Consider the following 15,678-nt stretch of genomic DNA (forward strand, 5'->3'; position numbering starts at 1 on the left):
CCGTCAGCTCATTCCACCCTCTGTTAGCAGACTGGACGCGGCGGGGACAGGTGGGCCCAAGCCATTTCAACCTCACCCCCCGCCCCGTCCCTGGTCCCGCTGCCACAGACGAGCTGGGAGGTGCCACTAAAGCTGCGGAAGGTGCAGGCGGCCGCCCCAGCTTAGGCGTGCAGCGGCTAGAGGAATGCGGGCACCCTGGACCCACACTTCACATCCGCCCTCCCTAGAAACACCCGGCCAGTTCACTTTGCTGACCAGCAAACACTGGCTCATTCCCACGTCGTTAAAGATAAACGTGTGGATCAGCCAGGATTTTTTTTCAAGTTCCTTTTTGTCCAGAGTTATGCCTCAAGGACAGAATCCCTTCGTGACCCTCAGGCTAGGCTGCGGGGCTGGTGGTGGCAGTGAGGGGCCCTCAGGGTTTTTAACTGAGACCCAGCCCCCCCAGCCCCACTCGACTCCCTCAGAACCAGAAAAAGGCAGACAGAAAGGATCAGATTTGTATTGTTTAATTTACTTTGCAGACATGGGGTTTCTGCTGCTTTTTCCCCGGCATGCTCTGCCCTGGGTTGTCACCGCAGTACATGGTTTATTATGTCCTCATCTGTCTGTTTTCTACATCTGTGTCCTCTTAGTAGAAATAAAACTGACAATTTTTCTAAAAGTGAAAGCAGAGTAAAAGTGATGTGAAACTAAATTCAGATTCTTCCAGCACATTTTGAATTGTATTAGTCGTCATACCATTATAATTTCAGTGAATTTTGTTCTAGCGAGTTACCCAAAATGTAATGGAAGTAGATCAGAGGAACTGAATGAGAGTTATTAAGGGTTCAGACTTTTGAACTGGTCCCCGGGGAGTGGGGGTGGGGGTTGATGAGGGGATGCGTTCAAAGCCTAATGGACGATGTCGGTGGTCCCTTCAGAAGACCACGCACGGGGTCCCTTCTCCAGTCCAAGTCTGCGAGCAAGGTAGCCAGTCTGCAGGAATGGATGAGCAGTTCCCATCAGGGGTGGAAAGAGCTTGCTCCTGATTTCTGTCCCCTCCATCCCTGTCCGTACTTCCCCCTGTTAACCCCTTGGGGCTCCTTTCTGTGATCTGATGTTGACTGTCGGGCGCAGAATATAACGAGGCTGGTTTGATTTCAGAGGGGCCGGAACGAGGGCCTGAGCAGTGGCACACTCTCCAAGTCCTCCTCATCGGGCATGCAGAGCTGCGGGGAGGAGGAAGGAGAGGAGGGGGCCGACGCCGTGCCTCTCCCCCCGCCCATGGCCATCCAACAGCACAGCCTGCTGCAGCCGGATTCACAGGACGACAAGGTAGGGGCCCGCGCCACCTCGCACCTGCCTCAGGGCAGCAGTGGGCGCCTCCAAGGCCGTGAACGTGCAGCCTGTTTTCACTCCACGAGTATAAATACCAAAGTCAGCTTAGCACGAGCAGTGGGCCAGCGCGCATAGTTTCTCCTCCACTTGCACTTGCACAAGTAGGTTCATGGCATTTTTAGTAATGCTTCAGTAGCTGCTGCCTCTAAACTCTCCTTTCCTTTTACTGTACTGACCAGTGTCCCTAAGACAGGGTCAGGGAGCTCTCACGCAGTCTTGGTGACCGCAGCCCTGAACGAACACGAGGCCGTCGCGTTCTCTCTGCTAGGCGTCTTTGTGCACGGGCCCTACTTTCAGACGACGAGTGCTGCTGCCCTGTCCCTCCCGCAGCGGGCCTCCTGGTAGTGCTGGGGATCACGTGGGCGGCAGGGAGCGGTGTCAAGCTCAAGGAATCAGTCACAACCATGAAAATCTCCTCTTTGGGTGTATGCGGAGACCTCACACCAGTCTTGGGATTTTGTTTGTTTGTTAGTTCTCACCTAATCTAAACCGGCTTTGTGCATCCCAGGCATAGAGCTCTAAATACCGAAAAGGAAACCTGGTAACTGGCTTGCACATCGTCTTGCACTCTGGCCCCCATGTGCTCCCCAAAACTGACAGGTGTTGAAAACTGTGCTATGAAGTCATTACTGGAAATTTTTTTCCTTTTTGGCAGTAACTGTGTTTTCTGAATAAAACAGATGTTTTCATCATTTTCCCCCATTCTTCCTCGTTTTCCTTCCCCGCCACCCTCCTCCGTGTTAACACGGTCATTTGCTGGATTGCCTGTGTTTTATGACCAGGACTCTGCCCTGGCCCAGCGACCCAACGGGTGTGAGGCCGAGGCAGGCCATGCCATAGTCGTGATGCAGGCAGCTGCCTCCCGCTTTGCGGCGCTGACTGTGCAGTCAGGGCACCGCGGGCCTCGGCCGAAGGATGTGGCCTGGGGTGGAGTCTGGAGTTTGGGTGCATCTGAGGTGCCGGCCACGTGCAGCGGGAGCTGAGGGGAGGTGACAGAGGGGTTTCGCCCCCTGCACAGAGCAGCCCTGGCAGGGAAGGGGAACGTGTCGTTTCTCAGACAATTCCTAAACCGTTTTGTGGCATTCTGAGCAATCTCTTCTTTTAAAGCAGTGGGCTGAAATTTCTTAAATCTGATGGTTAGCCAAAGTGAGGTGGCTGGCCCGGTTGGCTTGTTCCCCCAAGAAGAGCATTTTCTCTGCTTGGAGAGAGGGCTGCACGACGTACTCTGTTAGCGAGAATCATTTGCTAGTTACTGTGTCACCTCAATGGGCACTGTCCGTAGCGGTTCTTCATTTGCAAAAATCTGTAGTGATATTCCCAGCGAGTATATTACCTTGTGACTAATATTTTGTTTTGTTCTGTTTTCTCTTTTTGTAAACTTTCACTGCAGCATTACGTTGATTTGTGTTCTGTGTCTGTTTTGGCTCAGTTTCCTTACCTCTCCATTTGAATTTTTTTCTTCATTTTCTTCACCCCATATTCCAGATTTCGTTAGACCAAACCGACATTTGTTTTGCAAAGCGCATATATGGACCCACATTATGTAAAAGCCTCGTTGTGAATGTATAAATCCGTATCTGTCTACTGTGAGAAACACATTGTTAGGACAGCTCGCCTTGTGTCGCATGCTTCTCCGCTGTCCTTAATATGAAGCAAGGTTCATATTATGCCCCTCTTTTGGTCTCCAGTTAATTGATGGCACGAGTAATCTGCAAACACACCGTGTTTGCTAATTACTGAAACTCAAATTCAGTAGTCCCTCCCTGAAATTCCTTAATTGTCAACCCCTGTACACCCTGATTCTAGCCGTAAATGGCATCTGGTAGCTTGTGAGGCCACAGATCTTCTGTACTCTGCACTAATCATTGGGGAAATGGATGGCACAGAAAATGGTGAGCTTGTCCCCCTCTTCCCTGTCTGGTCAGTGCACCCTGGCTCTTTCCCTTTTCTTCCCGGTTTCTTTCTTTTAACCCCGTAAACACAAGAAAGCCATTTTTAGTATCCTTTTTTGTTTTCCTGGTTATTTAAGGATTCACTCGTTAGAACCTTAAGCCTTTTCGTTCTTCCGTTGATCAGATTCTGGACTTTTTCTCTGCTTAGCCACTAGCCTTGCTGGCAGTTGCGAAAGTTTTAGTAAGAATCTCCCCATGACCAGTCACCTCTTTGAAAAACATTATGATGTTACAGGACTGAGGATTAAAAACAGACTTTGTCTGCTTTCCACATGTACCCCAGACAGGTTTTATTTAATATTTCTTGTCAGAATATTGTAAATTTAAAAGGATGACTTTAAATAAATGCAAACAAAGACAAACTTGTGGTCTTTTTGTCTGGAATTACTTTGAAAAAGAGCTTGAGCTTGCAGGAAAATTTACTGTCCATGCAGTGACTAACATGAGGCATTCCCCTCCCCCTTCTTTCTCTTAACTCCTTCCACAGGCCTCCTCCCGGTTGTTAGTGCGCCCCACCAGCTCCGAAACACCGAGCGCGGCTGAGCTCGTGAGTGCAATTGAAGAACTTGTGAAGAGCAAGATGGTAAGGCTTCCGGGAGCAAGTCTCAGCTTTGGGAACCTCTCTCGGGGCTGCCGAATGTGCTTGGGGCATGTGACACAGATGGGGACCCCAGAGCCACCCTCCCTTCTGACCACCTGCAGGTTTGGAGCCCCCTCAGCATCGCCCTCGGGTTCAGTAATTAATTGGCTTGAATGAGCCCGGAACTCGGAGAAGGTGTTATACCAGGAGTTGTGGTGTATACTGTGAAAGGACAGATTCAGATCAGCCGGAGAGGAGGTGGCACGGGGAGGGTGCATCCGTCCTCTCCCAGTGGGGGCATGCAGAGCGCGGTCTCCTGACGCTGGTGTCTTACATCACTGCGGGTCACACGCGGAGAGTCTCAGTCACATAAGCAAGACTGACGGCGTGGCTCCCCTTTGGCGTCCGCCCCTCCAGAAATCAGGATCCCATGTGGCCCAGGGCCCCAGCAGGAGTCACACTGTTGGCATAGATTCTGTCTCGGCCTGAACCCTCTCGGCAAACAGACATTCCTATGCAGCAGGACACCCTAGGAGATTAGAGGTGCCCCCTGGGAGCCAAGATTAACCCCTCCTGCACCCGCATTGATGGCGGTGCTAACACCCCTGCAGCAAGCGTGGTCGGCTCCACTCGTCCACGGTGTCCCCGGGCTCGGTGACACCCACAGATAGGTTGACAATGCTTTTGCTGTCTCTGAGGTCTTCCTTCTGGATTTACAGTGGACAGGAGAGAAGAGCTTGCATCGTCATGTAAGGGCCTTATTTTCTGAGTGACCTCTGCATTTCCAATTGGTCAACATGGATTTGTTTAATAAAAGCCCCAAAATCACAATACTGACTTGAAGTTAGAGAGGTGTGCATTGCTTCTAACTGATTCAAAGTGATTAGTTTCTGTGTTTCTTCGGTTCTCCTGTGAGATGGAAAAACCATTACTGGTAACAGCATTTATGTTAGAATATCCTACGACTCCCATAAATGACTTGACATCTTTTAAGAGTCACCTCTCTGAAAATGAGAGCCCCCAGCCTCTCCTGCCAGCCCATCTTCCAGAGGTAACCACTGTGATCAGTTTGGTAGATTTCCCACCAGACGTTTTCTCTGCAGGTGCAAATGTACGCAGGGGCGTGAGGGGGACTGGGTGCTTGTGCCTGCTCTTTCTTTCAAAGTGGATTCCTGGAGTTTTTAAGATCCTGAGAGTTAGTATATCTTGAGGATCTTCTCACATCAGTACATACAGATTGACTTCATTCCTTGGAGTAGCTCCACCGTAGTCCACTGTACAGATGCAGTGATCATCTACCGAGGGCTCATCTAAACCAGCACTGTTCGAAGTGCTGAGCATATATTAACATATTGGGAGTCCGATGAGGTAAGTACACACTGTTGTCATTTTTTACAGATGAAAAAACTAAAGCCACAGAGTTTAAACACTTAGCCAGTAAGGGGCAGAGGCCTCATTATACTATAATTTATTTAAACAAATTCCTAATAATAATACATGTGTGTGTAGAAAATTGTTTTCGGTTTTGCACAACTGTCAACACCCATGTGTGGTTGTATCTGTAGGATAGATTTCCAACATTAGAATTGCCAGATCAAAGAGTATCCTTTTTAAAGTTATACATTTATCTTCCTTCCATCAGATATTAACTGGGTAACATATCATTCCCATTTCTTCTACCCTTAGCTTCTAATCAATCATCTGATCTTTTGTTTTTTTTCAATCATCTGATCATTCTAATCAGAGGCTGCAAAAGAAACTGTCAACCTGTCTCCAGGGACCACTGACCCTCGGCACACCTGTGGACACTTTCAAACTAATGAAACTATAGTTGACTCAGTCAAGTGGGAATTCTACCAAGAAAAACTCAGAATGTCTCACTCTGCCATCACTGGAATTTCTTCCCAGGCAGTCATGTTTTGAAAGTGACCAAGCAGTCATGTTCTGAAAGTGACATGACAGGCTTGGAAGTTAGGAAGATTCCTACTACTTGGTGGATAACCCAAGAACTTGACTCCACTGGCCAAGAACTTGGGACCGTTGCAGTTTGAACTGAGCTAAACCACATCCTGGCTGTCTCTTTGAGACAGCTTGATTGATGGTCTAAACAGAGGGTACTTAAATTCTACTCAGTGAGCTTTCAGACACCCTTAACCATTTTTAAATGCAGTCATTTATACTCCTCAGTTTTACGATCATTAAAATGATTCTTGTCCAGTAATTGAGTTTTCCCAAGCAATGCAGTGCTGTGAGGCAGCCCTTCGTCACCCTGCCAGCCATCGTTCTGGAACTGCATTCCAGTTTAAGTGGGCAGAGATGGATTTCTAATTAATTCAGGTGGACTTCAAGTGCAGAGGAGTTCTACAACGTGGTTTCGTTCGGCTCTTACTGCTTTATCCCTTCTTTTCAGTTTTAAGGCATTGAACTTTACCGGTTGTAACTAAGTTCTTTCTACTCACTTACGTTTCTCCTTCAGTTAACAGGCCTAAGGCTCTTGGCGTCATGGAAAGGGCGTAGGTTTTGGAGTCAGGTAGACTGGTGTTCAAACCCTGCTGCTTACGCTTGGGCTCTCTGAGCCTGTGTCTCAGCTCTGCGCCAGGCACAAGTGCTGTTTGCTGTTGTGCTGCCAGCAAGGCTCCACCCACATGGGTGGAGTCGCTGCTGCCTGCCCTTCCCCCGGTGGAAGGACCATATTCATGCTGTTTGTGGTGGACTCACCCCATCTTCTTGTCCATGGACTGTAATCTAGATTCTGCCTTCTTTTCCTGGCTCAGCGGACCCTTTGCTGTGTGCTGATTTCCTGTCACTAATCCTCTGATGTCAAATGAGAACTGCTCTTTGTCCGTGAAAACTCTGAGTCGCGTTAATATCCTTTAACCCGCCCTGCTCATGTGACCCTGAGCTCCCCCTGCACACTTACCACGTGCCCAAGGTCCAGAGTCATCCTCACCCATTTTCTTGTGGGTGACCTCTCAGGCTATAGCACCTTCGTAATAGAATTTGCACACTGAATTTGTTATCCTTCGAAAGCTCCATGTTAGCTTCCTAGACTGGGAAGAAGCTGTGCAGCTCTTACGTAGTGTGACATTCGGGCAACTGAACCTAACCCTAAATCCTGCAGAGTCCATCTGAAAAATAAAAACTACCCTGAAAACTATTTCCTGGGATTCCGGCCTCTCTCTCATCTGCACATTCCTGACCCTACTGGTATTTGGAAGATGGGGTGTCTTGCCTACGTGTTGGCAATAGGGCAGTAGCAGCTGACAGCCACAGCAACTATTTGAACTTGACTCTGGGGTTTTCTTCTCTTCATTGATTTAAATATAAAGGGACATCTGAGAAAGAATGAAAATAAATGAAATAAACATCTACCTCAAGAATACTAGAACCACAGAAATTAATGAATTGGAAAACAGAAGAACAATAGAATAATTAAACCCAAAACGTGTTCTTTCAAGAAGTAATAAACCTTCTCAAGAAAATGGAAAGGAAGCACAAATTCACAAAACAAGGAATTAGATGGGAGAGGCAAACTAAGGAAATTAAAATAATCATTGCACCTTCTGTTAAGCTCTTTGAAAATAAATTGCACAACCTGGATGAAACGGGCATTTACCAAAACTAACCTTAGAAGAGATGGATTGTCTGTGCAGACCTGTCCACACCTAAGGAACAGAGAGGACGTGCCCACAAGACTCCACCAACCCATAGTGCTTCACAGATGATTCATCCGAATCTGTGACGCCCCAGGAGTTCCAGCCCTGTGGTGGCCTTTCCCCGGTTACACTGCCTGTGTGCCAGCCAGCAGGCAGGAACACGGAGCCACAATCGCGTCCCGCTGGCACGGCGGCGCCCCTCCGGCTGCCCTGCTGGGTCCATGCCCAGCACCCCTAGGCCTTTGGGGGCCAGACAGCCACTCTGCCAGCCAAAGACGGGAGCTTCCGGACACCAGTCAAGTCCACTGCTCGCGGCTCTGTGTGAAGGGACATCTGTGGACATCCTCCTGATTTTCTTTCTGTTTAATCACCGTTGAAAGGAGCAGAATGGAATCTGACGAGCATCAGCTGTTTCCTCGAAGATTTAGACAGGAGACCGTGCAGGTGTCCTCTTCCTCCTCCAGACCCCTGTCTCCGTGATCCATGAGCACAGAGCAGAGCCCTGTTACTCCCCACAGAGTGCTGCCTTCCAGTAAAGGTCAACAGCTATTTACCTAAAAAGAAGAGTGCTGTTTTCTCATCAAGCCCCGTTCCTTCACTGTTCATCACAAATAAGTGCAGCAGTTGGTACACTTCCACAGCTCCATGGGTTTGGTGAACAGAATTCCGTGCACAGACTTTGTGTCCTCAGAGCTGTGCTTAGTGACAAAGTCTGCATTGGTCTGCTACTCTCCAGGGGAGAAAATTGGACAGGCATTAGAGGTTTTGGTTTGACAGGAAATATTAAGTGTTCCTGCAGTTTGTATTGAACTTTTTGTTTGAAGATAAGCTAATCACATTTTTCCTGTTCAATTGATAAAATATCCCTTGATCATCTCTGTATCTCCAGCTGGATGCTTTGGAAATTTTAAAAGAACCGTAACCCACACCCCTAGGAGCTTTAGGAATTCAGGGTAAGAAGCACAGTTCATATGTCCCAACGAGTAATCACCTGCTAATCATTGTCACATTAATCTAGGGACAGAGTCCACGTTCAAGTCTGATGTGTTGAACAGCTTTGTTCGAGGTTCTGCAGGGCATACGACACTGAAAACAGTCGCTCATGGAAACCAAAATCCAGTGCAGGAGAGAGGCTAGGATGCGTCATTGAGGCGGCTTGATGGCTGCCTCTGCCACAGAGGAAGGAGGCTGCAAGTATCCAGAGATCTGTTTCGCCGGTGTTCTGTGTGCGCTGACATGGGAGTCCGGGCTTCACGGATAATGAAGACAGCAAGCCCGTGTTCTTGATGCAGATCGCCGACGTTGCCGTGTGGCCACCCACAAGGGACCCCGGTGACGTGCCTGGGGTAGGCTGTCCTGACAGGAGACTCCGCACACTTGACAGGAACGTAACCGTAAAGAAAATGGCTAAATTCATCATGCATTCGAAATAACGTGCTCCATCCAGAGATGGTGCAGTGCTCTGCTGTAAACAAGTTGTATCATTTCTGATTACGTGGTGACAAAAAACAGAATGTATTAACGCATACAAATTCACTGTCCTTTTTGCTCTGACTTCTCTTGTTTACCCAGCTCCTCTTGCTCCATATTGGTATTAATAGTGGAGGTTTTTGATACCAAATACCATGTAATTTCACAAACCTAGATCTTCTCATTTTACAGCCCAGCCTTCTGTATTTTCTGGTGTTTGAGATTTTCTGATCCCAGTTTCAGCCTCGTGGGCCGGAGGCTGGGAACGTGACTGGCGGTCTGGTTTTCTTTCAGGCGCTGGAGGACCGGCCCAGCTCACTCCTTGTGGACCAGGGAGACAGCAGCAGCCCCTCCTTCAACCCTTCCGACAACTCCCTTCTCTCCTCCTCCTCGCCCATTGATGAGATGGAAGAAAGGAAATCCAGCTCCTTAAAGAGACGGCAGTAAGAGATGTTCCCAGCGCCACTGTCAGCTTTCCTCTGGTCTTTGTCACCTTCAGAAGTGTGACTGGGGTTCATCTCTGAATCAGTGCAACGGGAAGACCCAGGGTCTCTCCTTGAATAATTCATGTGTTTAAAAACATCTCGGAACCTCTGAAGGGTGCAGTAGTCCCTAGCCGCGGGTGTCCTGCGGGTTTGTGTTTTAGAGTTTGGAAGATGTTTGTTTGTTTGTTTGTTTAAGCCTATGCCCAGCATCGCCTGAGCTCACAACCCCGATATTAAGAGTCACACATTGTTCCAGCTGAGCCAGCAGGTGCCCCTACAGCTGTAGGCTCTGTCCCTTGCACAGGTGCACTGTATTTATAAATGATAGCAGCTTATGTCCTGTCACTTCTAGAGAGAAACTGCCGTGCTTTCTATTGTGTATATAGTTGTGAAGGAAAAGAAAGCAACAAAATCAGATACAATCCCGAAACCTTGAATATTTTTCAAACACACTTTCATGATAATGTCTCAGTTCCAGTAAGGCCGCTTACGGTAAAAAGAGTCCTGAAAAATGTTACAAAAGGTTTAAACTTGCCTTTGGAGAAGGGGGGAAACGTGTATGCTGCATGAGGGCAGGGCCTGGAGTTCATTGAGAGTTCTCTCCCAGTCTGCATCTGGTACAAGATGCCCGCTCTCAGTGCCAATTGAATGAATGGATGAACAGACCAACGGACCTTTTCAGGGACAGCTGAGATGGTTTGCTTTTCAGATCAACTGATTCCTATTATCAGAGAGGCCTTAAACAGTTATGAGCCTTCAGAAACACTCCTAGATGAGTGCTCAGACCCAAGGCTTTAAATATCTGAATTAAATTTTTTTCTTCTATGTCCAGTGAAGCTTAAAACAATTGTTTCAAAACCAAACAAAGTTGCTCCCTTTAACGCCATGCCATTGTGACAAATTTATGCCTATGGCTCTCTTTATTGTCTGTATATGTGATCAGAGCCCACAGCTCATGTGGGTCATGTACATGAACCTGTAAGTGAGTTGGGACACTCAAGCATTGGAGGCCCAACTGTGTAAAACTGACTTATCACAGTACATCCGGTCCTAGCAGGGGTCTGACCTGACAAAAGCAAAGTGCTAAAGAATTCACTTAAACAATGAGGAGTTGGGGTTGTAACACTGGTTTTTCTCTCTTTCCAGCTACGTTTTGCAAGAACTAGTGGAGACAGAGCGTGACTACGTGCGGGACCTCGGCTGTGTTGTTGAGGTATGTGTTTTCAGAGATTTAGTAACCTTGTCAGACACCAATGGTTGTCACGTTTGACAGTTCAACACCAATGCCTTCTCAAAAGCTTTAAAAACATTTGACGCCTCCCCCCAAGAAAACCAAGTTTGTGAAAAATGAAATTAGCCAATCTTAATCTGTATTCACCTTTAAATGCTTTTTTTCACATAATGCATCTTTGGGGGGCTTTTTGTTTGCTTTTTTTTATGTTTTATTCTGAGAGAGAGAGAGAGAGACAGCATGAGCAGGGGAGGGTCAGAGAGAGAGGGAGACACAGAATCCGAAACAGGCTCCAGGCTCTGAGCTAGCTGTCAGCACAGAGCCCGATGTGGGGCTCGAACCCACGAACCACAAGATCGTGACCTGAGCCAAAGTCGGACGCCTAACCGACTGAGCCAGCCAGGCATCCTCACATAATGCATCTTTGATAAAATCATCTTTCTTTACAATTAAGTTTTTAAATTATTATATCCAACCACTGTATTTATTATTTGGAGATCTTGCCTTTAATGATTTATGAAAGTTGGTATCACCGCAGAAATGGGAGAGCGTCACTGGTTGAAAAAGTCAGTGTGGCCAGCTGTGGCTTCAGATCCATGCTGAATCCACCTGGGTCCAGGACTGCTCTGTCCCAGGCCACTTGCTTGTACTTTTCTCAGAAGATATGCATCAGTATTGTCATTGCCCAGACGTTGCCTCCCACTGTGTAGCCATAACAAGACCACCGCCATTCATTCTGGATCAAGCCCCATCTCTAGGGTTATTTATCCCTGGCATTGAAGTTCAGGGCAGAATCATATTTGTAAACTCTGCTCAGAAAAAAGCTGTTTTTTACAGCATAGAATACTACGGTTATTCTTTCCAGCTTTGCAGATATATCTAGGACGATACTTTTTGGGTGTTCATTCCATTAAAAGTAACAGCCTTTACAGTTAATTGTGTAACAAAAGATGTAGCAAGCTTGATGTGTCTGCAGTTATGATTAACATTAAAATAAGTAACTTGAATTACTTAAGAGATTCCAGCCAAGGCTGAATCGCATTCAAGTTAAATGGAAGTTGTAAGCCACATTTTAGCAACATATTTAATCAACTGTTGTGAAAAAATCAATTTATGAAAAGAATACTGTTAAATTCTTATTTAACGAATCATGTAGATAATCCAAAAAAGAGAAGGAAATCTGTTTATATTATGCTGAAAACAGAGGAAATATGTTTCCAGCCAAATATTTAGTGTTTACAAGCTGATAAGATAATTTGTTTTTATGAAACCATTTACATTGAGATGTCTTCAGTTCCTCAGAAGAATTTAGATCTATGAATTCCACATAGTTCAAGGGGAGCAAATCCTGGCAGTGCGTACAACCGTACATATGGAGCCAGTGGAGGGCACTTTTCATACAGGACTTTTGCTTGTTTTTAAATAAAGAAAGGGTTACGAGGCCACTAGTGCATACGGCTCTTATGTTTGTTACAACTGTTAATCCATAAATCATTATTAGACTCCAGTACGTTCACTGAAGCAAACTTTCCTGTAACTGCTCACAGGGCTACATGGCTCTCATGAAAGAAGATGGCGTCCCTGATGACATGAAAGGAAAGGACAAGATTGTATTCGGCAACATCCACCAGATTTATGACTGGCACAGAGAGTACGTAAAATACATTCCACGCTTGATGGTGCACACGCAGTACCATCCCTTGCTAAACTGCATCCTGTAGGGCAGATGGTAACGGGCATTAACTGGTTCATCTCCTTTTATGACCTGTAAGCTTGTGGAGCTAGCTGGAAAGGTGCAAAGGAAATACAACGTGCCAAGGAGTTTTGTAACAGCATCTCATGGCCGGGGTAGAGTCTCTTCTGTGTGCTGGGCCATCCGGGGAGCCCGTCCGGTGTGGTAGGAAGCACCGACACGGAGCCTGGTTGCCCAAGTTCAGAGCCTAGTCCTGACCTTGAGCCAGTGAGCCATTTGCGTCCCTTCCCTGTGTCTCCTTTCTCCATCTGCACAGTGCAGGTCATGGTCTTATCCGTCCACCGCATGGTGGTTTTTGGTGAAAGGAGACTGAGTTAACACATGTAAAGTGCTCAGAACAACATCTGTATAGAATAAGCTTCAATAAAGGCTTTCATTAGAATTGCAGCCATTTCTTAAATAATTACAAATTATTTTAGAGGGTTTTGAAGATACTCTTTTTTCCAAGAATTTTAATGAAAAAAAATAGACATGACTACACATGACAATCAGATTTGAGTCCAGTACATTGTCACACTGTCCTGATCAGGAGGAGATACACGTTTGCCCCTTCAGGCCACCTTACTGCTAATGTTTTTTTAAGTTTACTTACTTTACTTTGAGAAAGAGAGTGAAGGTGAGCAAGCATGAGCAGGGGAGGGGCAGAAAGAGGGAGAGAGTCCCAAGCAGACTCCAAGCTGTCAGCACAGAGCCCAATGCGGAACTCCGTCCTACAAACCATGAGATCATGACCTGAGCTGAAATCAAGAGTTGGATGTTTAACCAACTGAGCCACCTAGATACCCTGCCTTACTCCTAATTTTAAAAATCCTTAGCCATCTATGGAGTGCTTAATGCCAGCTGTTGATATTTTTGTGGAATGTTCCAGCTGCGCTTTTCTGTTTCCATGACCCTGTCACTTTCACATTCCTATCACCTTCAAAGCCCAGGCCAAATGATCACTCTCCATTAGACCTCGTCACTCCAAGCAGATGTGCTCCCCACCCCTTGCAGATAGCACGCGTAAACATGCCTTTTAAACTGTGAAATCCTGTGCAGATACAAGGAGGGGTTATCATCGCATGTATACCAAGTAGTGTTTCACTGTTGCTAACTTTATTTCTCCTAATAGAGTATAAAACCTTTGAACCCAGGTATGGGGTCATCATTTTCCTATTCCCCCATAGTGTCTAATTCAGTTGGACTCCTAGATAAAGAATGGTCAACTTCAGACACAGCATAATTCGTAGACCTCCCAGGAACATGCAGGGAACCTAACTGTAAGAAGGGATCTGTGTGCTGTCTCGTCCGCCCCCTCCACGTCTGTCTGGGGAGCTGAGACAGGAGGGGAAGCAGCACGGTGCTCCTGGGGCGACTGGGGGCCTGCCACAGGGTGCAGAGCTATAGTAAAACCCCAAGTGCCAGGAAATCCAGCACAGCGTTCATTGATGTGCTGGTTTGAGGGTTAATAAAATATCAAACAGGGTGCCTGGGTGGCTCATTCGGTTAAGCTTCCGACTTTGGCTCAGGTCATGAGCTCAAGATTCATTGCGATCAGCACAGAGCCTGCTTGGGATTCTCTTCCTCTCTCTCTGCCCCTCCCCCATGCACGCGCACTCTCTCGCTCTCTCTCAAAATAAATTTTTTAAAAAATTTTAAATAAAAAAATAATAAAATAAAATAGCACACATAAATATCAGCATTGGTAAGTGATCAGTAAGGTGGGCATATGTCGTAAAGTCAGCTGTAGCCCAGAAGTGAGAAGGAGCGGCCGTCCCCAGCTCTTCTGTTTCTGTGCTTATACCTGACCTCTGTCTCAATGGGAGCTAATACTCATAACCTAGAAGCTGATTTTAGTATTTAAGAAAACTTTATAAAACTGATACATACTCAGTACTTTACATCTATTCTTACCCAATTTGAGCTCCTTAAAATTTATCAGAATGAATACGAATCTCAGGTTTTCAGAAATAAAAATGACCAATCATCCTGAAACTTTTATTTTTTTCTCAGTATCCGGCTGTGATACATTATTGCTTGTGTCCTTAAGAAAAATGAGACCAAAAGTGTGGATTGTCCAAGAGAAGGAAAGGTTGCCAGTCAAGGGATGGTCTCATTCCGCCTTGTCTTTTCTAACTGTGTGTCTCTTTGGGTTCCTGTCCTAACAAAATGTTTTCTGTGCATGTTACATTTCTTAAGTGCATACTTTACACTTTCCAGTTGAGGGTGTCAAAACACAATTTTGAAATATAAACCTCAGTCTAAAATCAGAAGGCCAAACTGAAAATGACTCTAATGCTTCTCATCTCATTTCAGCTTTTTTTTAGGAGAGTTGGAGAAGTGCCTTGAAGATCCGGAAAAACTAGGATCCCTTTTCGTTAAACATGTCAGTACAATAACATTATTTATATTCTGTGCGGATATTGTCATGCTTAGTAACTGATTTTTCAGATTAAAGGAGAACTCACTGATAGTTCACAAAAGTGCTTCTGTTAAGAATAAAATCAAACCGTGCAGCGTCAGCGAATTGGAATTAAGCCCCCGCACCCCCCGCACACAAATCACCCCACCCCACCGCCATCACAAGCCCCAGCTGGCTGTTTAGCTCAGGGCAGTACGAGTGGCCAGAAGGACCAGAGGCAGAGCTGAAGCAGGAACCTCTAGGGGTGTCTATCTGTGGACAAACAAGAGTTTAGTGAAGATGGTGACACACCTAAACAGGAAGTAGGTTTCATGTAGGAGCCAAATACATGTGCAAATCTGGAATGTGTTTTCACGTTAATGGTCTCTTTAGGAAATTTTTCCATATTTAAAAAAAAAATTAGTGATAAGAGTTTTTGCATTTTTTGCAAATCTCTTGGATGTCTGCCTTAATAGAAAACAGACGGATTTTTTTTTTTTAATATATCTGCTTCCACCTTCATTGTATTGTGGAATTCTTTGTGGTTAAAATATATGAAAAACAAAATCCGTCCTCATACAGATAGAGAGTATTTTGATACTCTTTTCAGATAATTACAGGTAGTTTTCTGAGATGTTACACCAAAACTCGAACAAGTGATCCTATCATAAAGGTTGGCTACCACTTGGAATCTGAAAAGCTCTTGCTGGACTTCTCCCTTGCTGCTATACTAGGAGCCATTGAAGTGGCTCGCACTTACAGGCTTTCACCCCTGCACCAGCTTGTGGGCT

The 15,678-nt window shown here is 46.1% G+C and overlaps 1 protein-coding gene across 4 annotated transcripts in view; it reads left to right on the top strand.

The window, feature by feature from the left end:
* Positions 1 to 15,678, top strand: part of TRIO (trio Rho guanine nucleotide exchange factor) — a 349,937-nt gene that overhangs the window by 308,235 nt on the left and 26,024 nt on the right. For all 4 annotated transcript variants that reach the window (XR_005529593.1, XR_005529594.1, XM_039238832.1 and 1 more), the window contains exons 36-41: positions 1,147 to 1,317; positions 3,820 to 3,915; positions 9,333 to 9,481; positions 10,670 to 10,736; positions 12,302 to 12,405; positions 14,803 to 14,872. Coding sequence is in view for 2 of the 4 variants with exons in the window: in XM_039238832.1 (XP_039094763.1) it covers positions 1,147 to 1,317; positions 3,820 to 3,915; positions 9,333 to 9,481; positions 10,670 to 10,736; positions 12,302 to 12,405; positions 14,803 to 14,872 (657 nt within the window). In the remaining 2 variants the exon portion in view is untranslated. The remainder of the gene's footprint in view (positions 1 to 1,146; positions 1,318 to 3,819; positions 3,916 to 9,332; positions 9,482 to 10,669; positions 10,737 to 12,301; positions 12,406 to 14,802; positions 14,873 to 15,678) is intronic.

This window comes from Hyaena hyaena, unplaced genomic scaffold, assembly GCF_003009895.1.
Source record: "Hyaena hyaena isolate Hyena2069 unplaced genomic scaffold, ASM300989v1 scaffold_148, whole genome shotgun sequence".
In the NCBI taxonomy this organism is placed as follows: Eukaryota; Metazoa; Chordata; class Mammalia; order Carnivora; family Hyaenidae; genus Hyaena; species Hyaena hyaena.